Source organism: Indicator indicator, chromosome 26 (assembly GCF_027791375.1).
Source record: "Indicator indicator isolate 239-I01 chromosome 26, UM_Iind_1.1, whole genome shotgun sequence".
In the NCBI taxonomy this organism is placed as follows: Eukaryota; Metazoa; Chordata; class Aves; order Piciformes; family Indicatoridae; genus Indicator; species Indicator indicator.
Window position 1 is genome coordinate 11,078,798 of NC_072035.1, and position 22,841 is coordinate 11,101,638.

At 47.5% G+C, this 22,841-nt stretch overlaps 1 protein-coding gene across 1 annotated transcript in view; it reads left to right on the forward strand.

Moving 5' to 3' along the window:
- GRK3 (G protein-coupled receptor kinase 3) overlaps positions 1-22,841 on the forward strand; it is a 92,244-nt gene that overhangs the window by 25,228 nt on the left and 44,175 nt on the right. Inside the window, exon 2 of the mRNA XM_054392657.1 lies at positions 55-131. Coding sequence (XP_054248632.1) covers positions 55-131 — 77 coding nt within the window. The remainder of the gene's footprint in view (positions 1-54; positions 132-22,841) is intronic.

The following is a 22,841-nucleotide window of genomic DNA, read 5'->3' on the forward strand; positions in this document are numbered from 1 at the left end:
TTAACTCTTCTTTTTTTTTCTTCTTCTTCTTCTTCTTTTTTTTTTTCCTTTCAGTATCCGCAGTGTTATGCAGAAATACCTTGAGGAAAGGGGTGAATTAACCTTTGACAAGATCTTTCATCAGAAGATTGGTAAGTCTTGGCTCAATCCAAAGTTCCTCACGTCAGCATTTGTAAGATTGGCTCCCTGCCCCCTTCTCTGTAACAACTGCTGAGCAATCAGTGGTGTAGATGGTCTGAAGAGCACTGGAGTATGGACAGGGCTTTAGTGAAACCAAGGTCTTCAATAAAATGAAATGCTCTGAAAGGGAGGAAGATGAAGCAAGGCCAATCTGTCAACTTCATGTTCTGGAAAACTACTGGAAAACTAATTCAATTGTTTGGAAACACCCAGGAGAAAATTACATTACTTGGTATGGGCTTGTCAACAATCTAATGTGTCACATCAGTTAGGCTTTTTGGTTTGGGTTTTTTTTCCCACTCTGCAGGATAAGAAGCCTTGTTGATGTGGGGTAGCAATAGTAAAAAAGATACCTTGCATGGTGTCCTGATGGTCTGACATTGTGTTTGTTTGCCTCAAGTGTCCAGCAGGTCTAGGGATGTTCTTCTTCCCCTCTACTCTGCCCTGCTGAGACCAATCCTGGAATACTGTGTCCAGTTTTGGGTTCCCCAGTTGAAGAGAGACAGGGATCTGCTGGAGAAAGTCCAAAGCAGAGCTGTGAGGATGATGAAGGGACTTGAACATCTCTGCTATGAAGAAAGACTGAGAGACTTGGGGCTGTTTAGTCTGGAGAAGTGAAGGCTGAGAGGGGATCTGATCAACATCTATAAATATCTGAGGGGTGGGTGTGAAGATGAAGGTGCCAGGCTCTTCTTGGTGGTGCCCAGTACTAGGACAAGGAACAAGGGGTACAAGCTGGGACACAGGAAGTTCCACCTCAACATGGGGAGAAACTTCTTTGTTGTGAGGGTGCTGAAGCATTGGAGCAGGCTGCCCAGAGAGGTTGTGGAGTCTTCTTCTCTGCAGACTTTCAAAACTCATGTGGATGTGTTCCTGTGTAGCCTGCCCAGATGATCCTGCTATGGTAGGGGGGCTTGACGGGGTGATCTCCAGAGATCCCTTCCAATCCTTTCCATTCTGTGATTCTGTGTTCTTGTTAGGAACAGAGGGAACTGTAGCCTGGGTGGAACTGCTGTGTGCAGGGAGCAAAACTGCTGGGGAAGTGGATGTGAGGGACAGTTACCAGTGCTTCTGTGTGACCATGGAAGAGGTTGCACTGGGGAGATTGCAGGGGAGCCACAGAGGTGTCTTACCATGTAGGTTCTTAGTCAACAGCTGAATGCTGGGATGAAGAATCTCAGTATTCTGCTTGTACCCTGAGGCTGTACCATGCTGGGGAGAAGGACAGTGACCAAAGGTCTGCATAAACCAGAGGAGGAGGTTTGAAAAGACCACAGTGCTTCTCAGCAAAGCAAGCAGTGTCCCCTACACCTGTAGTGGAGTCCTTCCAGAAGCAATGAGTGGAGAACCACTGAGCAGGGAGATGTTTTAATGGACTTGGCTGTTGTAGTGAGCTGTAGGTTGTTGTCTCTGCTGGATCATTCACCTAAATATAAAGTTAGGGTTGTAGCCAGTGAGGTCTGTCAAGTAATCCTCTTTTGGCAGATATTGTGTCCATCCTGGCACTGGGCTACAAAATATACATAGAGCTGCTGGAAGGAGCCCAGGGAAGAGCAGTGGGAGTGAGCAAACCTTACTTAGCAGTCTGCTATTTAAATATGACCTGTGAGGAGGTATGAAAATGGGGTGTTAGAAGGCTATGAGAGTAGTGAGGTTGAGCAGTCTTCAAAACTAAAAGCTGCTGCAGAAATGATGAGGTGAGTCAGCTGATGAGGTTAGACAATTGTCCAGAGGCCTAAAGTGAATGAAAAAAAAAAAATAATGTGGGGATGAATAAAACCATTTTAGCATTAGAATGGGTAGAAAAGGAGGGGAATGGATTTCATGAGGGGCTTGTGAAATCAGTAAATTTGAGGAGTTGGTTGTCTGCTAGGATTGTAGAATCATAGAATAGTTTCTGTTGGAAAAGACCTCTAAGACCATCCAGTCCAACCATCAACCCTACCCCACCATGGCCATTAAACCATGTCCCAAAGTGCCATGGCCACAGGTTTCTTGAACACCTCCAGGGATGGGGACTTCACCAATCCCTGACCACTCTTGCAGCAAAGAAATTTTTCCCAATCTCCAACCCAACCCTCTCCTGGCACCGTTTCAGGCCATTTCCCCTCATGCCATCACCTGATCCTAGGGAGAAGAGACCAACCCCCACTTCACTCCAACCTCCTTTCAGGGAGTCCTGGAGAGCAATGAGGTCTCCCCTCAACCTTGTCTTCTCCAGACCAACCAACCTCAGCTCCCTCAGCTGCTCCTCATAAGACCTGTTCTCCAGACCTTTGTCCAGCTTTGTTGCCCAGCTGCTCTTATCTTGCAAAGTGGGGAGAAAACCATGGAATGGGCTGGGAAGGCTTGAGGAGATCCATATCTAATTGACAGTGGAAGCAAACACCTAAGAACAAGGTGCAGCTGGGCCTGGTTTCCCTGGGAAGGTCATACAATGGAGGCATACAATTGGAGCTGGGTGAGCTTTAGCTGGTCTCCTTTCCTGGCTGGAGCAGGAATATCCATGCTTCTTGGACACCTCGGTAGGTAGGAGAACATTATGTAATGGGAGCTGTGAGTATTGCCAGGTTAAAATCAATGTTGTTCTTGGGGGCTGTCACAGATGGGAGTTCATGGCTGTGTACAAAGAGGGTTTGTGGAAACACCACTCTGAAGTATGTGTTGATAGAAGTCTCATGGAGCTTTCCATTGTACTGCAGTCATTGAAGTGGAGTCTGTGTCTTTGTGCATAAAAACTGGTTTTTTTTTTTTTTTTTTTTTTTTTTTTGTTATTCTGGTCAAAGCCATTCTCCTGTAAATAGAGAGACATCTCCTTTGTGCTGCCAGCTCCAAGCAGGTGCCTCAGTTCAGGTGCCTCTGCTGAATCATTCAGATGGTTTTGCAACAAGGCAGTTGCACACTAAGTGGAGTTTTAGGCAACCAAACACAGGCTGACTCTAACTGTTTGATTCTGCTGGGTGGCAATGAAATCATAGAATTGTTTGGGTTGGAAAAGCTCTCTGAGATCATCCAGTCCAGCCCTCAACCCAACACCACCATGGCCAGCAAACCATGTCCCCAAGTGCCATGGCCACAGGTTTCTTGAACACCTCCAGGGATGGGGACTCCACCACCTCCCTGGGCAGCCTGTTCCAATCCCTGACCACTCTTGCAGCAAAGAAATTGTTCCTGATCTCCAGCCTAACCCTCCTCTGGCACAATGTCAGGCTATTTTCTCTCCTCCTATCACCTGATGCTGGGGAGAAGAGACCAACCCCCACCCTCATTCCAAACTCCTTTCAGGGAGCTGTGGAGAGCAATGAGATCTCCCTTCAGCTTCCTTTTCTTCAGGCTGAACAACCCCTGTTCCCTCAGCTGTTCCTCACTAGCCCTTCTCCACACCCTTCACCAGTTTTGTTGCCCTTCTCTGGACCTGCTCCAGCCCCTCAATGTCCTTCTTGGAGTGAGGGCCTCAAAACTTATCCCAGGATTTAAAATATGGCCTCACCAGTGCCCAATACATGGGGATAATAATTTTCTTGGTCCTGCTGGCCACAGTATTGCTGATTCAGGCTAGGATGCTGGTGACCTTCTTGGCCACCTGAGCACACTGCTGGCTCATGTTCAGCTACCTGTAAATCAGCTATGAGGATGTCATTTGGGGTTTGTTTTTTTTTTTCTCCTTTAGGAAGAGCAGCCAAGCAGAACAACTGATGTGCCATGGGTATTTCTATTCCTAGGACTGAATCCTCATTAATAGTTGATTCCAAAGACCAGAGAAGAAGGTTGCAGTAGTTTTGATGAGTTACAGCAGTTACAGTCAGGTGACTGTAACCTTGGAAGGATTAATTTTTCTTTTTTTTTTGGTAGCTATTTAACCTGGAATTTTAGAGCCTGGAGTTTGATTAAAAACAGAGTTTCTCCTTCCAGATCTTGAGATTATTGGTTCACAGCCATGCAGAGAGCTCTCCTGCTGCTGTTGGTGCAGTCATAGATCCACTCCTCCCTTGGTACAGTCATAGCAATACTTGCCCTGGGTTACCTGGAAATGAGAAAGGTCTTCTGAGACCTCTCTGCTAGAGTTTTGGTTACTTCTGAAGCTGGTTCCTTCTGTAGAAGATGGCCACAAAGATGATTAGATGTCTGGATCACCTCTCCTACAAAGAGAGGCTGAAAAAAAGAGTTGGGGCTGTTCATCATGGAGCAGAAAAGGTTCCAGGGAGACCTTAGTGCTGCATTTTAGTATCTGAAGGGGACCTGCAGGAAGACTGAGGAGGGATTGTTTAGAAGGGCCTGTGGGGATAGGATGAGGGGCAACGGTTTGAAACTGGAGCAGGGGAGATTTAGGTTGGACATCAGGAAGAAGTTCTTCACAATGAGGGTTGTGAGACACTGGAACAGGTTGCCCAGGGATGTGCTTGAGGTCCTATCCCTGGAGACATTCAAGATCAGACTTGATGTGGCCCTGGGCAGCCTGCTCTAGTTGGAGGTGCCCTTGCTGTCTGCAGGGGGCTTGGACAAGATGATCTTTGAGGGTCCCTTCCAACCTGCTGCAATCTGTGATTCTGTGACTATAACCTTAGAAGATTAGAGTTGGGTTTTTTGGTTGGTTTGTTTTGGTTAACCATTGAAGCTGGAATTTTAGAGCCCAGAGTTTGATTAAAATCTTAATTTCTCCTCCCCATATCTTGAGATTCTTGGTTCACAGCCCTGCAGAGAGCTCTCCTGCTGCTGTTGGTGCAGTCATAGATCCACTCCTCCCTTGGTACAGTCATAGCAATACTTGCCCTGGGTTACCTGGAAATGAGAAAGGTCTTCTGAGACCTCTCTGCTGGAGTTTCAGTTTACTTCTGGAGCTGGTTGCTTCTGAAAAAAAAAAAAGGATTTAGAATGGAACAAAAAAAAAAGGCAAAGCTTCAAGCTGAAGATGCCTGTTTTCACCAGGAGACTTTGCATTGCCATGGCAAATGTTGCATTTCCTCTCTGTGGTCGCTCATTTAGCTTTTATTGCGTTTTCTAGCTCCTTCTTTGCCATTAAATTAGCTCTGTTTCCAGACATTAGCATAATTGCTTGTGGTAAAGTACCTTCAATTTTAGGCCAGCATTATGCAAAAGGCTGTGCAAATGAAGATGGCAAGGTAATTAAAAGTCTAATCACCTCTTTTTTTTTTTTTTTTTTTTTTTTAACTCTTGTTGTTATCTCTTTGGATGCTGGGGATGTGGGGAGACTGCAGCTGAGGCTGGACCTGTGGGTGCATGTCTGGGGTGGGTGCTCCTGCTCTGAGGGGTTGAAATTAACCTGGGTCAAATGAGTCTCTCTTCAGGAGCTACAATTTTACTGCTGGCTCTTCCTCTGCCTTTATTTTCTCAGTTAAAGAGCAATCTACTCTACAATGCTTTATCCCTATGTACTAATTAGAAAAACTTCATCAAGCTACCTATTTTTCCCTTTGGCAAGGGATGTAGAGGAAGACTGTTAAGCATTCTCAGACCACAGTTCTTTTCTTACAGCTCCAGGTCATTGTTTTATCTGTTTCTTTAGCATCCTTTCAAATGTAAAATCCAGGGCTTTGATCAGTTGCCTGATAGGAGCCTGCCTGATGGTGCAGAAGTTGTTCCTGTTGGATGCTTTCCTCTCATCAGGGCTAATGATGGTGCTGGTTTTATCAGTGGCAAGTGTCTGTCCTTAATGAGCCCCTCAAGCCTTTTAAGACCTGAACTTTCCAGGTCCCACTGGTAAAGATGGGCCTGAATTCCCACCCCACCACCTCCCTGGGATGTGTATTTGCAGGCAGTTTGGGTTTGGAACCCAAAACCTTCTCTCTGCCCTTGAGGATTAGAATAAGAGCAGGCAGCTCCCATCAGTGAGCAGCGTGGCAGCAGCCCTTATAAAGTCCTTGAGGTTGGAGAAGACCTCTAGGATCAGCAAGTCCAACCATCAACCCAACACCACTGTGCCCACTAAACCGTGTCCCTCAGCACCTTAGAATCAGTTTTTGGAATCACAGAATAGAGTCATAGAATCATTAAGGTTGGAAAACATCTCTGAGATCACCAAGTCCAACCCTCAACCCAGCCCCACCACAGCCATCAAACCATGTCCCACAGTGCCATGGCCACACATTCCTTGAACACCTCCAGGGATGGGGACTCCACCACCCCCCCTGGGCAGCCTCTTCCAATGCCTGACCACTCCTGCAGCAAAGAAATTGTTCTTATCTCCAATCAGTGTTTAAAATAAGCCTGGATGAGGAGCTTAGTGCCATGGTTTAGTTGATTAGATGGTGTTGGGTGATAGATTGGACTTGATGATCTTGAAGGTCTTTTCCAACCTGGTTAATTCTGTGATTCTAACCCATGGCCTGGAGGTTTCATAAGATTTTACATGAACAAGTGTCTGTCCTCTATTTGCATCTAGGTTTTTGAGACTTGAGATCCCTGGGGCTGTTCAGTCTTGAGAAGAGAAGACTGAGAGGGGATCTGGTTGATGTCTATAAATATGTGAGGGGTGGGTGTCAAGTGGAGGGGGCCAGGCTGTTTTGGGTGGTTCACAGTGATAGGACAAGGAACAATGGGTTCAAACTAGAACAGAGAAGATTTCAGCTCAACATGAGGAGAAACTTCTTTCCAGTGAGGGTGACAGAGCCCTGGAACAGGCTGCCCAGGGGCGTTGTGGAGTCTCCTTCTCTGGAGGCTTTCCAAACCCACCTGGATGCATTCCTGTGCAGACTACCCTAAGTGCTCCTGCTCTGGCAGGGGGGTTGGACCTGATGATCTCTTGAGGTCCCTTCCAACCTCTGATATACTCTGAGACTGTGATCTCTGGGAGATGACACCACAGTTTGCAGGAGCGATGCTCCAGAATGATCTTGAACTCTCTAAGAATCTCCTAATGAGTCAGAGGACATGAAGAGAATAGAGCTGCCCAGAAAAAATGCTCTGGCAGCCCTTAAGAGCCCAGCAGCCGGCTGTTCCCTCAGAAGCTGCTTCCTCCCCAGCAGAAGCTTCATGGGGAAGTACAGAGTGTCTCGCAGCGAGTGCATAACCACCTCTAGCTCCTTTGCTCTTCACCACATCCTGTTTGCTACAGCCCCAGATTATGTGTTTGCTTCAGAAGAAAAAGAAGAAGAAAGAAAAAAAAAAAAGAGAGATGTTTTCTGCTGGCCCAATGTCTCTCATGAACGTGTGGAACCCACTCTGCTTCATGGCTGGGTTGAAACCGCAGGTGGAGGTCTCATGAAAACCACTGACTGAATTCAGAGGCAGTTTGGAAATGAGCTGTGATGGCCGGGGCTGCTGGGTGGGTTGGGGGTCTGCCTCAGAAGGTGTAACTGCCAAGTGTGGAAGAGAGTCACTCAGGTCATAAGATTGCTGTAGAACAGGATTATTCTGGTTATTGAAGTGCAATCATAGAGTAATAGACTGATTTGGGTTGGTAGGGACCTTGAAGATCAACGAGCTTCAACCCCCCTGCCAGGGGTGGGGACACCTTCCACTAGCCCAGGTCCCATTCCACCTGGCTTTGAAGACTTCCGGGCTTGGAGCATCAACAGCTTCTCTGGGCAACCTCTTCCAGTGCCTCATCACCCTCCTAGGGAAGACTTTCTAAAGTCCAATCTAAATGCTTTGGTCCAAACCTGTTGCCAGTTACAGTTCAGGGAGTCTTGTGTCTGACACTGGACTCCCTGACAGAAGGTTGGACTTCATGATTCATAGAATAGATTCATGCAATGGTTTGGGTTGGAAGGGACCTTCAAGATCATCTAGTTGCAACCTCCCTGCCATGAGCAGGAATACTTCCCACTAGCCCAGCTTGCTCAAGGCCTCATCCAACCTGGCCTTGAACACCTCCAGGGAAGGGGCATCCAAAAGCTCCTTGGGCAACCTGTTCCAGTGTCTCCCCACCCTCACTGGAAAGAATTTCTTCCTAATCTCCAGTCTAAATCTCCCCTCTTCCAGCTCAAAGCCACTGCCCCTTTTCCTATCACTACCAGATATTTCCCAAGCAAAACAATTCTGTGATCCTAAATTGCATCTACCTGATAGGCAGTGAATGAGGTTGGGTTGGAAATTCTGGGATGTGATGGGAAAGCATCCTACGGCTTCAGGTCCTGGCTTAAGTTCAGCCTTGGGTTCTCTGGTGGCTGCTTGGAAGCTGGTGGGACCGTTTGTCTACACCCTTCTTGGGTTCTCATGTTGTACACAGAGCTGTTGACTCAGGGTCTTGGAGAAAGATGAGGCCAGAACATGTTTTAGCTGTTTCAGCAGCTGGGCATGCTGCAAGGTAAGCTTTTCACCTTGCCTGGTAAGTGACTTGCTTTCTTTTTCCCCTTGAAGCTGATCTAGTTTCTGTTTTAGTTGCTCGAAATACAGCACTTGTATAAAGAAGCAATTAAAAAAACACTTGCGGCTGACATAAGTTACAAATATATGACTTTTTTTTTTTTTCTTCTTATTTCTCATCCACTTTTGTTTCCTGAGGAATGATCTTTCTAGGGTGATTCATTTAAACTGTCTTTTCTAGCCCCTGAAATCAGCAGGCTGCGAGCTGGAGCTCAGCCCAGCCAGGGTGAGCGTTTTGCCATCTGTATCAGCGCTTCTTCCTACACACCCATGTCTTGTGCAGGGCTCTCTGCCTTCTTATCTGCTCCCTTTCTCCTGCTGCAGCTAAGTATAGCCAGGGGATATTCTGGTTGCTTTTTAAGCTGAGTTTCCAGAGCAGATGAACATTTGGTCTTGCATTGTAGTTCCTTCTGCAGAGACAAGCTCCAGCCACGGGGAGGGACTTCTCTCCCTGCCCTCTGCGTTAGAGAGAAACATTCTCCTGACCGTTCTGGCTGCTGTTTCCTCCAGTGCTTAAAGCAAAAAAAAAACAAACCCAACAAACTAGGGTGAGAACAGCTCAAGAGTTGTTTTTTTAGGGCAGGGAATGGTGCTTTCTGCTGCTTGCTTTTCTCGTTCTGGACCCATGTTCTTTCCTGGCTTCAGAATTTTGATGTTAATTGTTAGCTGGGTCTTGAGTTAAAAATCTGTTGAGAAAAACGTTCTTGCTCTTCCTCTTTCTGTGGTAGCACAGCTCACTGAGCTCCCTGAGATACCTAAAAATAACAGGCTGGGAAAAGTACCTCCCCAGAGCATTATTTCAGCTATTGTTTAATTTAAGCATAAGATCTATGTGCTGTTGGCATTCTGAACTAATTAAAGAGTCCTCCGAGGAAATAACAATGAAAGCAATAAAACTTGGTGGGGAGTAAAGAGAAGCACCTGGGGTTTTGGCTCTGGAATGAGCAAGGGATGGCAAAATTAGCAGATCTTGCTTCTAGTCATTTCTAGCTGCTTGTGATGACTCTGGAGCTGCAGCCTTGCCTGCATGTCAGGGAAGGGTAAGTGAGGAGGATGGGCTGGGGGAGCTTGGGGTTGTTCAGCCTGGAGAAGAGAAGGCTGCAGGGAGACCTTATAGTGGCCTTCTAGTACCTGAAGGGGGCTACCAGGTGGCTGCAGAGGGACTGTTTCCAAAGGCTTGCAGTGATAGGATGAGGGCCAATGGTTTGAAATTAGAGAAGATTTAGACTGGATGTCACTGGAAGAGGTTGCCCAGGGAGGTGGTTGAGGCCCCATCCCTGCAGATACTCAAGATCAGGCTCGACAAGGCTCTGATCAACCTCATCTAGTGAAGGATGTCCCTGCTGACTGCAGGGGGTTTGGACTAGGTGACCTTGGGAGATGCCTTCCAACCCAACCCATTCTGTGATTACTTATGTATTTTATATTACACTGGTTGGGCTCAGTGATCTTAGAATCATTTTGGTTGGAAAAGACCTTTTATGGTTTGATGTTCTATCCCCCACCACTCCAGGTGACCTGTTGAGAGTCCCAGGGCTGGTCCAAGCACGCTGAGGAGCCAAGGTGTGTGCAGTCCCCCAGGGATAGACCAGGATCCTCCATCCTTCCAGGGGGAGGATGGTGGCAAGTTCCATCATGCATGTGAAATGCTTCCTGTGTAATAGAAGCATATTAAATCAGATGTATTAGGTAAATAAGGTAAATTAGATAATTGGGTGGATTCAGTGATCTCAAAGATCTTTTACAAGCAAAACAAATCTATCATAGAATCATTAAGGTTGGAAAAGACCTTTAAGGTCATCAATTCCAACTTTCAACCTATGATTAGTAGGAGGTGATCTTAAAGGTCTTTTCCAACCAAAACAATTCAAGGATTCTAAAACCTGAGTTCTTTAAAACCAGAGTATTTTTGGAGCCAGAGTTACCTGGAGGCATGCATTAGCCACTGATCTAAGACCTGAGTGATTTAAGGTGTCACCTTGGACTTCTTTAGTTCATGAGAGGCAATAATTTGACTCTATTCTGCTGTGTTGATGTTTAGTTATGTGCAGCCATAAAATAGGGAAAAGGGTTCCTTGCTGGATGGGTTTTCTGTGAGAGCAAGAAGGCAGCTTGGTTGTTGATAGAATGGTAAGGCTTGGAAGGAACCTGCCAAAGCAGGCTCACTTAGGACAGGTGACACAGGAACATGTTCCAGGTGGATTTGGAATGTGTCCAGAGATGGAGACTCCACAGCCTCCCTGGGCAGCCTGCTCCAGGACTCCAATATGTTTTCCTGCATGTTGAGGTGGAACTTCTGGGTTCTAGTTTGTATCTATTGCCCCATGTCCTATTGCAGGACACCACTGAAAAGAGCCTGGCCCCTTCTTCTTGCCCCCCACCCTTCAGATATTTGTAAATATTGCTCACATCCCCTCTCAGGCTGCTCTTCTCCAGGCTAACCAGCCCCAGGTCTCTCAGCCTTTCCTCATCAGACAGGTGTTCCAGTCCCTTCATCATCCTCATAGGCTCTGTTGGATTCTCTCCAGTGATCCAAGTGGCTTTGTTCTGGAGTTCATGTGGGACCTGGGGAGGACAGCCACCATGCAGAAGCAGACAGCATCCGAATGAGGAAGTAACTGTACAAAAAAAAAAAAAAAAAAAGAGATGTTTAAAATACCCTTTGAAGACTGAGTTTCCTCTTTCTCATGTTACTTCTGATTTTCAAGTCAAGTTCAAACTAAAACCTGGCTTGGAGATGGCCTGCGGGAGGCCTTTGAATGTGTGGAACTCGCTGCTGTCCTTGCAGGGTGGATATGGGCAGTTAGAAACAACACAAACCGCAAGTGGAGGGTTGGAAACTGTGTGACTGCAAACTGAAACAGAAACTATCGATGTGATACATCTCGCAGGGGAACCGTTCCAGTCTCCACTGGGGTCAAACTGGGGTGTGGGCGAGGAGGGAGACAAGATACACCCACAGAACCCTCTTACAAAAGTCAGTCTCTTGGGCTGTTGTTCTTTCCCTGAATCAGCATTAGGTTTAAGATCCAGATTCCTGTCGTGATTTAAATGCTGCTGGGAGCTGCATTTCTTTTAACAGGCTTTGATTTTGTGGTAAGGTGAACGTGGTACTTGCATGAATTGTGTTAAAGATCGTTTGGAGGGATACAGGCATAGATTCACAGGCTGGTTTGGATGGGAAAGGACCTTTAAAGGTCATCCAACAACCCTCCTGCAGCCAGCAGGGACAGCTGCAACTAGAGCAGGTTGCTCAGAGCCCCAAGCAACCTGACCTGGAATGGTTCCAGGGATGGAGCATCTCCCACCCCTCTGGGCAACCTGGGCCAGGCTCTCACCACCCTCAGTGTCAAACAATTCTCCATTCTCTCCAGTCTGAATCTCCCTCTTTTAGTTTAAACCCTTGTCCTGTCCCAACAAGCCCTACTCAAGTGTCTGTCCCATTTATTCTTACCAGCTCCCACCTCTGAGCTGAAGCTTCCTGCTGTAGATTTTTCCTTGCTTTTTATCTGCAGGCAGTTTTGAGGAGGTGTCTTCCCTTGCGTGTCAGGGACAAGTAGTATCCAAAGTCACTATAAAAAATGTATGGATTCATTTGGGCTTTTCTTCCCAGCATAAATAATTGAGCATTTCTTTGTTGGGATGCAGCTTGATGTGCTCCCGTGCCTGCCTTTGTGGAAGGGTTGAAGATACTCAGTTGTGTGATTTCCCAGGGGACTTGCAGATTAAGCCTGAGCTTGAAGATAAGGAATATATGTATTTTATATATATCTCTCTCCAATTAGCTGGAATTTCACCTCCTTTCTGTGATTCTGTGCTAAAGGGTACTGTGTGCATGCTGATATATATATAGCATTTAGATACAGTGGAGGTCTTGCATCATTTAGGTCGTGGGGGAAAAAAATAGCTTTGCAGAGCAATTATGCAGGTTTTGGCTTAGGTTATCAAGAATTCAGAGATTCATAGACTGGTTTGGGTTGGAAGGGAGCTTAAAGATCATCTAGTTCCAACCCTCTTCTGTGGGCTGGGACACTTTCCACTAGACCAAGTTGCTCAAGGCTTCATCCAGCCTGCCTTGAACACTTCCAGGGATGGGGCATCCCCAATCTCCCTGGGCAACCTGTTCCAGTGTCTCCCCACTCTCACTGTAAAGAATTCCTTCCTAGTCTCCAGTCTTAAATGTGCCTTCCTCAAGCTTCACTCCATTGCCTATTCCAGGCAGACTGGCAATTTTGATCTCCAGAAGTCGTTTTGTAGAAGATGAGCAAGGTAGATCATGACTAGAATATGGAGAGAAATGAGATAAATTCCTAGGGTGAAGTTTCACTTGGCTCTTTCCACATTTAGGTTTTCAGCAAACCCCCCAGGCTGGTGGTACCCAACCTGCAGTGGCTTTGCTGTGTACATTGCACAGGTTGGGTTGGTTTTGCCCTGGGAAGCCTGTGGTAAATTCATTCCTTGTAGCTTGGATGATCTGCTCAGCATCCTGCAGTGGCCACTGTCTGGCCTCTCCTTCCAGCAGCTTTGCTGGTGTGCAGGAAGCCACAGAGGAGGAGAGGGCAGCTGGTCTCAGGCTCTCTGTGTGGGTACTGGTGGGGGTTGGGCATTTCCAGCACACTGCTGGGGCTGCAGCAAGGGTTCAAGGTGCAGCCTCATCCATGCCAAGTGCAGGAGGACAATCACTTCCCAACTTGAAGCTCATCAAGTCCAGCCATTATCTAAACCCTTCTTGCTGCAGAACATCACTTGGTGCCTTGTCAGTGGGTGAGAAATGTGCATCAGACCTCCAAATTCTGAGATTCTGGAGAGGAACAGAGCAGTGACCTTAAGGGTGGTTGCTTCTCTCTGGCCTCTTTTCACTGACAGCATTCTGCCCAGCCAGTGCCCCTGGAATATTCTGCTCCCAAATCTTGAGTAGGTAGGTTCAGAAATATGCCAAACCAGTTTCTTAATGTTTCTAGATACTTCTGTCAATAATTTCTTTGATTAAAAGGGGAAAAGAGTCTGAGGAGTAGAACCATCTGTTCCTGAACCTCCAGTTCCCAGCAGCTTTCTTCTTAGAGCACACAGAATGAACCAGAGAAAAGCTTTAAAATTCATGTAGGAGACTCATCTGCACTGTCACTGTTGTTTTTGTGGGTTTGCTCCTCTTTACCCAAGTGCTGTGTGTGTTTACTCACTGAATGCTACTGGCTTTGTGTTCTGATTTTAAGCACAGGACAGCAGTCCTCCTAGATGGGTCACAGAACAGTTTGATTCTTCACGCAGTGGTGACTGCAGGCAGCATGGAATGGAACAGGCTGCCCAGGGAGGTGGTGGAGTCCCCATCCCTGGAGGTGTTCAAGAAATGTGTGGCCATGGCACTCTGGGACATGGTTTGATGGCCATGGTGGTCTTAGGTTGATATTTGGACTCAATGATCTTAGAGGGCTTTTCCAGCCCAATCAGTTCTGGGGTTCTACAATCTGAGGCTTGAGAATCCACTTCTGTTGTGAAATTATTCCTTGGCTTCATAATATCACACACAGATCTAGGCCCTTCCTAAGAAGTGGAAATCTCCTTCTCTAGAGGCTTTCAGGACTCATCTGGATGCATTCCTGTGTGCCCTGCCCTAGGTGACTCTGTTTTAGCAGGGGGGTTGGACTCAAGGGTCTCCAGATGTCCCTTGCAACCCCTATCATTCTATGAAATACACCTCCCTGGGTTCTTGTTGTGTTCAAGAGCTCCTAGCAGTGCACCTGATCTAGTGCAGGATGTCCCTGCTGAATGCAGGAGGGTTGATAGGTGACCTTAGGAGCTCCTTTCCAACCCCAACCATTCTATGATTCTCTGGTTTGTAGCTCAGAGTGTCAGAGTAGTGGGATTTTGGCTTGTGGTGGGCATTGATTTACTGAGTTGTGTGATGGAAAAGTACTGAGGAGGGGAGGAACAACTCTCATGTCCTTCATGGGGACTGAATGTGGTTGGGAGCAGAAGAAGGAAACCCTACAAGAAATAACAAACTAACCCTCCTGACCTTTGTAAGCTGCTAATAGTTGTGAGCTTGCTAATAGCTTGCTAGGAGCTGTTAATACCACTTGCAAGAGTGGTGGGAGTTTTTTTCTGTGTGCAAGTGAGAACAGAACAGAACCTGAAGTGCCTTGTGCTTCTTGATGAGCTTTAGTGAAAGAATTTAATTGACTTCTTTGACTGAAGTGAAATCACAGAATGCTAGGGGTTGGAAGGGACCTCTGGAGATCATCAAGTGCAACCTCCGTGCTAATGCAGGGTCACCTAGAGAAGGTCACACAGGAACTCATCCAGGTGGGTTTGGAATGTCTCCAGAGATGGAGACTTCACCACCTCTCTGGGCAGCCTGCTCCAGGGCTCCAGCAGCCTTAAATTCAATAAGTTTCTCCTCATGTTTAGATGGAGCTTCTGATGTTCCAGTTTGTGCCCACTACCCCTTGTCCTGTCACTGGACACCACTGAGAAAAGCCTGGTGCCATTTTGGCTTTAGCTGTCTTCTTAAAAAGAAGAGTGTTTTTCCATGTCTTTGTTTAGTGATTTTTAATCCTCCACCTTTCAAAGGTTCTTTTCATTCTGTAAACCTCTATCTTTTCTTTCACCTTTGCTGTATTGAATACTTGAGTTGACTGGAGCTCTGCATGTGAAGGGAGACCAGAATATGGAAGAGATACTAAACCATAGCATGGTTTGAGTTGGAAGGGACCTTCAAGATCATCTGGTTCCAAGCCCCCTGCCATAGGCAGGGACACCTCCCACTAGCCCAGGTTGCTCAAGGCATCATCTAACTTGGCTTTGAACACTTCCAGGGAGGGGACATCCACAACCTCCCTGGGAAACCTGTTCCAGTGTCTCCCCACCCTCACTGGAAAGAATTTCTTCCTAATCTCCAGTCTAAATCTCTCCTCTTCCAGCTCAAAGCCATTGTCCCTCATCCTATCACTACAAGCCCTTGTCAAAAGTCCCTCCCCAGCTTCCTTGTAGCTCCTTCAGGCAGTGGAAGGCTGCTCTAAGGTCTCCCAGAAGCCTTCTCTTCTCCAGGCTGATCAGCCCCAGCTCTCTCAACCTGTCCCCACAGCACAGGTTCTCCAGCCCTCTGATCATTTTCATTCCTTCCTCTGGACCCATTCCAAGAGCTCCATGTCCTTCTTGTGTTGGGGGCCCCAGAACTGGATGCAGTACTGCAGGTGGGGGTCTCACCAGAGCAGAGCAGAGCAGAGGGGCAGAATCACCTCCTTTGTCCTGCTGCTCACACTGCTTTTGCTGCAGCCCAGCATACCTGAGGTCCAGATATAATTTTCCCCTATTCTTCCTTTTTCATAGCTTTAAAAAAGAAAAAAATGTGTTGGATATTCAGTGTTCAGAGGCACCTTCCATGAGGATATTGAGCTGATTGTGGTAGGTTTGGAGGTTTCTTTGAGGCACAGCTCCTGTGGCAGTCACAGTGGGAGAAGCTGAGAGCTCATTTTCTTTTTAATGATTTACAGCAGCCCCTTAAAAATAGAGCAGATCCTTCTTTTCCTTTAGAAATCCTTTTATCATGTGAATTGGTGTCCCACCACATGACATGTTGACAGCTGCTGGTCCAACCCTTTGAAGCCTGCTGTCAGAGGACCTGAAGGGGTGTTTACCATGAGAGCACCACGCTCCAAACAGCTCTTCTGAGTGTGAAGATGAACAGTAAGTGACTGCCCATCAGCTGCTGAAGATCCTCTGCCTTGAGGTTTGACACAGAATTATAGAGTCATGGAATGATTGGGCTTGGAAGGGACCTCAGAGATCATCTACTCCAACCTCCCTGCCATGGGCAGGGGCACTTCCCACTAGATCAGGTTGCCCAAGGCTTCATCCAACCTGGCCTTGAAAATCTCCAGGGAGGGGGCATCCATGACCTCTCTGGGCAACCTGTTTCAGAGTCTCACCACCCTGGTACTGAAGAACTTCTTCCTGAGATCCAGTCTAAACATACTCTCCCTCAGCTTAAAGCCATTCCCCCTTGTCCTGTCTCTATGAAAAGTCCCTCTGCAGCCTTCCTGTGTCATCTCTTAACGTATTGGAAGGCAGCTCTAAGGTCCTACCAGCCCCTTCTTTTCTCCAGGCTGAACAACCCCATCTTCCTCAGCTTGTCTTCACAGCAGAGGTGCTCCAGCCCTTTGATCATCTCTGTGGCCCTCCCCTGGACTCACTCCAACAGTTCCATGCCCTTCTTGTGATGGGGACACCAGAACTGGATACAGTATTTGATGTGAGGTGTCACAACTGCAAAGGGAAAGAATCAACTGTCTTGACCTCTTGGAATCTGGGAACCCTTCTCATGTCCTGTCTGGAGTGTGTGTGCTGGAGCAGCAGTGCACCTCTCCTGGTCCTGTGGCTGCAGGAGTTGAAGGCATGCTCAGGTCCAGCATGTGAGAAGGTGGCTGACCAACTTTTAACAAGTGTTAGTGATCTCACTGGGCAGTGGGTGCTTGCAGCCCAGAAGCCAACTGTGTCCTGGGCTGCAGCAAAAGAGGTGTGACCAGCTGAGTCTGCCCCTCTGCTCTGCTCTGCTGAGACCTCACTTGGAGTACTGCATCCAGTTCTGGTGGCCCCAACACAAGAAGGATGTGGACCTGATGGACAGGGTCCAGAGGAGGCCATGAAGATGATCAGAGGGCTGGAGAACCTCCCATATAGGGACAGGCTTAGGGAGTTGGGGCTGTTCAGCCTGGAGAAGAGAAGGCTCCTGGGAGAACTTAGAGCTGCCTTCCATCTGCCTTTTGCCTTCCAGTACCTGAAGGGTACTACATGAGAGTTGTGGAGGGACATTTTACAAAGGCATATAGTGATAGGATGAGGGACAATGGATTGAAGCTGGAAGAGGAGAGATTTAGACTGGAGATTAGGGAGAAATTCTTTGCAGTGAGGGTGGAGAGACACTGGAACAGGTTGTGCCCAGGGAGGTTGTAGATGCCCCCTGCCTGGAGGTGTTCAAGGCCAGGCTGGATGAGGCCTTGGGAAACCTGTTCTAATGGAAGGTGTCCCTGCCCATGGCAGGGGGGTTGGAACCAGATGATCTTGAAGCTCCCTTCCAACCCAAACCATTCTATGAAACCACAAACCAGAGTGGAAAATATGCCTGGCAAGAAGGGTTTTCTTTGAAGACTCTTGAAAGCTTTTAGCCCCAAGTTTATTTCCTCCTAATGATTTATAGGAGTCATTACTTCACCTACCTGTCAACTTCCAGCCTCTTTTTGAGCTCAGTTTGCTTCTGTTGGAAGGAAATTGTTCTGCTCTCCTCCCCACTGCATGCCAATCCTGACCTGTGAAGTACAATCTGTTGTCTGCCTCCCCTGAGTTTTCTGCACAGAGATGATGTTTTAATTGGTTAGGATGCATTGTTTTGAGTGAAAAGTGAAGGCACATCAAGGCTCTGGTAGGAGAAAGAGGTTCAGGACAAATTGCTGCAAACTGGAAGGAGAAGGAGTGAAATCTGTGATGCCTTCTGGGCTATGAGGATTTGTGTGGCTTTGTCCCTAGTTAAAGCTGGCATTCCCACGCAGAGGAATTTTCCCCTGCTAGTAGCAAGTCTCTTTGTTCCAGAGCAAGGAAATTGGTAGTTTGCTCAATTTGGGAGTTTTTTAGGTGGTCTTAATTATCCTGTGCTATGGCAACGGAGTGTGTGTGTGTGCCTTAGAGCAGGGGATCTGGGACTTGGCTGGCGTTCTGCTGGGTGGAATTACAGTTTCTATGTGACTTAATAGACCTCTAACTGAACATTTTGTGTTTGAGTGGTTGGACTTGATGATCTCAAAGGTTTCTTCCAACCTCAACAGTACTGTGGCTCTACATTTAAGAGCCAGGTCTGTTACTGGTACCTGTGGTGAGCTTCCTTGTGCTACCTGAGACAAAAGTAATAAGGGGAGATTTAGAGTGGAGATGAGGAAGAAATTCTTCACAGTGAGGGTGGTGAAATACTGGAACAGGTTGCCCAAGGAGGTTGTGGATGCCCCCTCCTGGAGGTGTTCAAGCCCAGGATGGATGGGGCCTTGGGCAAGCTGGTCTGGTGGGAGGTGTCCCTGCCCATGGCAGGGGGCTTGGAACTAGATGGTCTTGAAGCTCCCTTCCAACGCAAACCATTCCATGATGGGATGAACCACCAGATAGCACATTGGGAGGGATGGTAGTTTTCCAGGAGAAAAGCCAAGTGTGATGCTCTGTGTATGGCCCTGGCTCCCTGCTCTACAGAGGCTACAGACCATCTGCACAGTTTCATTGAGGGGTTTCACTGAGGGTCTTCACCAGGGGTTTCATTGAGGGGTGGCAAAGCTGCTTGTGGCTGTCCCACAGTCAATCTGCACAGTTTCATTGAGGGGTTTCAGTGAGGGTCTTCACTGAGGATCTTCACCAGGGGTTTCTTTGAGGGGTGACAAAGCTGCTTGTGGTTGTCGCAGTCAATCTGCACAGTTGCATTGAGGGGTTTCAGTGAGGGTCTTCACTGAGGATCTTCATGAGGGGTTTCATTGAGGGGTGGCAAAGCTGCTTGTGGCTGTCAACACAGTCAATCTGCATGGTTTCATTGAGGGGTTTCAGTGAGGGGTTTCAGTGAGGCTCTTCACTGAGGATCTTCACCAGGGGTTTTACTGGAGAGGTGACAAAGCTGCTTCTGGCTGTCACACAGTCATTCTGCACAGTTTCATTGAGGGGTTTCAGTGAGGGGTTTCAGTGAGGGTCTTCACTGAGGATCTTCACCAGGGGTTTCTTTGAGGGGTGACAAAGCTGCTTGTGGTTGTCGCAGTCAATCTGCACAGTTTCATTGAGGGGTTTCAGTGAGGGGTTTCAGTGAGGGTCTTCACTGAGGATCTTCACAAGGGGTTTCTTTGGGGGGTGGCAAAGCTGCTTGTGGTTGTCACACAGTCATTCTGCACAGTTGCATTGAGGGGTTTCAGTGAGGGTCTTCACGAGGAGTTTCATTGAGGGTCTTCACTGAGGGTCTTCACCAGGGGTTTCCTGGAGGGGTGACAAAGCTGCTTGTGGTTGTCACACAGTCATTCTGCACAGTTGCATTGAGGGGTTTCAGTGAGGGTCTTCACAAGGGGTTTCATTGAGGGTCTTCACTGAGGGTCTTCACCAGGGGTTTCACTGAGGGGTGGCAAAGCTGCTTGTGGCTGTCCCACAGTCAGCCTGCACAGTTTCACTGAGGGGTGAGAAAGCCACTCATGGGTGTATCACACAGCTGATCTGCACCCTTTCACTGAAGGGTGACGAAGCCTTGCCCACAGGTGAGGGCCAGTTTGTGTGGTTCAAACAGCCACCAACTGGGTTTCAGCATGAAAAAGACAATAATTTCACTGTGGTGGTGATGGAAAGTAACTGTGCTGTTAGTTCATGTTGTCCCCTCCACAGTTCTGCACAGGAAGCTTGTCAGTGATGCTAACACCCTGCTAAGATCACTGACCAGCTGTCCCTCAGGTTACAGTCACACCATGTACAGATGTCCCTCTGCTTTTTCTATGCTGCTGTTTGAGTTCAGCCAAATCAGAAAGATCAGGAGAGGGCTTGGAGGGACCTTAAAGTGCCCTAAATGAGGACAAATCCTTGTTGCAGGGTTTGCAGAGCAGAGCATTCCTGAGCAGCCTGGTCTGGGGAAGCTCTTAGGGTGGTAGAATTGTTTCAGTTGGAAGAGACCTCTCAGATTATTGAGTCCAACCTTCAACCTAAGGCCACCTCGTGCTGAAACTCTGTCCCTGCCAGAGCTACAGCCACTGGGAAATGATCCTGCAGGATTCTGGTGCAGATGCCACTGCTTATTTGCTTGTCACTACTCCCTGTTTACACACAGCACGTTTGGTTAGGATTTGGAATCAGCTTGGTATTTCTTCTTGTTTTAATTTGCTGTTTTGCCTACTGGAAAAAGGCTACATCAGCATTTTGGAGCAGGTTCAGGTCTGCTGGAAGGAGATGCAGCTTCCTTCCAACCAGAGGCATTGTGAAGACTTAGAGCAGGGCTAAAGGTGCCTATTTTTAGCTCTACTCTCTTACCTAGCCCCTTCTGTTTGTTTTAATAAGATTGTTGTTTACTCCTCTTTAAGTGAATATTTGAATCAGATACTAACGAAATCCCAGTGAGATAAGGCTCTCAAAGGTTGGTTTTATTGTGGAGTCCCTCATTAATTTTTTTTAATTGATGATTCCACTCTCTGGGTTCATTGACATTCTCCTGAGGATCAGGACAGGGCATTATGGATTCAGAGGTGACCTTTAGACAGCAGGAGCAGGCAGGCAGCCAGCACTTCCTCCTGTGGCTGGTTGGCACCGTGGCTCGAGCTGCCATCCTTGTGGGTGATCTTTCAAGGATCTAACACGCTGTGATTCTGTGGTGAGCATTGGCAGAGCCATCCTGTGATGGGGCAGTGCTCCTGCTTTGATAACAGGAGTAGCAAGGCAGGGAAATGACAGCAGCTTTGCAAAGGGCAGCATTTCTTGATTAAAACTCTCTACAGCTCCCCGAAAGGAGGTTGGAGTGAGGTGGGGGTTGGTCTCTTCTCCATACTAACCAGTGATAGGATGAAAGGAAATAGCCTGAAATTGTGCCAGGGGACGGTTAGGTTGGTGATGAGGAAAATTTCTTTGCTGCAAGAGTGGTCAGGGATTGGAACAGGCTGCCCAGGGAGGTGGTGGAGTCACCATCCCTGGAGGTGTTTGAGAAATGTGTGGCCATGGCACTTTGGGACATGGTTTGATGACCATGGTGGTGTTGGGTTGACAGCTAGACTCAATGATCTTGGAGGGCTGTTCCACCCAACCCCAGATTCTGATTCTCTGAATGGGAATGGCCCAGTCACTCCAGTGGGTGCAGGCTTTGTCAGCCAAATGGCTTGGTGCTTACCTACAAAGAAACATAGAATCATTAAGGTTGGAAAAGACCTTTAAGATCATCAAGTCCAATCTTCTACCCAGCACCGTCATGACCACTAGACCAGGTCCCAAAGTGCCACATCTCTTCATTTTCTGAACCCCTTCAGGGACAGTGATTCTACCACCTTCTTGGAAAGCCTCTTCCAATGCCTCCCTACCTGTTCCTGGTGACAGGCATCCACTCAAACCTCAGTGGTCTTCTTTGTCCCTCCTTGAGAGACATTTTGTCTTGATAATTGGAGTTAGTGCAGTTAATGGCATTTGGCAAACTTAAGGACAGGATTGTCCATAAAGTGATGGTGAGAAGAACAGTGATAGTCTGGGTCTTGGGAAGGCAGAGCCTGGGAGCTGGGTGATGGCTCACACTCCCATCTCTCCATCATTGATACCATCCATCTCTTTGGGGATACCAGGACCAAACAAAAAAATAAAAAAAGCTTTTAAAAACTATTTTCCTTTTCCCTTTAACAAGCAGTGATCTGCTTGTGGCAGGAATTCTCTTGTATGGAAGAAGAAAGCTTGAAAGCAGAGGCTGTCAGCATCTTTGTTCCATCACTAATTGCTGGTTCCTTTTAGCTGTTACTTAACGCTATCATTTCTTTAATTCCTGCTTTCTGTTCTGGGGCCTCTTTTGCCGTCTGGAGCTGAGCTGTTCTTATTGTGCTTTACGTCAGCTCTCCTTGAACTCCTTCAAACTCCTGTCACTTAGTCAGTGCTGTGCCTGTCACTCCGTTTTGCTGTTTTCTGAGAGCTCCTGGCTAATAATTTTTCACTCAGTTGGAAGAACATCAGCGAAAGAGATTTCCTCGTTTGTCGCGGTGGAGGTGCGGAACTTGTTGAGGCAACAGGAGGTGGCAAAGGGAAACTCTTCACAGGCTCAGAGGATGGCAGGTTGGAAGGGACCCTGAGGATCATCTGGTCCAACCTTTTTAGGTAATAGAATCCTAGAATCCTAGAATGGTAGGGGTTGGAAGAGACCCTGAGGATCATCTGGCCCAAGCTTTCTAGGTAATAGAATCCTAGAATGGTAGGGGTTGGAAGGGACCCTGAGGATCATCTGGTCCAAGCTTTCTAGGTAATAGAATCCTAGAATGGTAGGGGTTGGAAGGGACCCTGAGGATCATCTGGTCCAAGCTTTCTAGGTAATAGAATCCTAGAATGGTAGGGGTTGGAAGGGACCCTGAGGATCATCTGGCCCAAGCTTTCTAGGTAATAGAATCCTAGAATGGTAGGGGTTGGAAGGGACCCTGAGGATCATCAAGCCCAAGCTTTCTAGGTAATAGAATCCTAGAATGGTAGGGGTTGGAAGGGACCCTGAGGATCATCTGGTCCAAGCTTTCTAGGTAATAGAATCCTAGAATGGTAGGGGTTGGAAGGGACCCTGAGGATCATCTGGTCCAAGCTTTCTAGGTAATAGAATCCTAGAATGGTAGGGG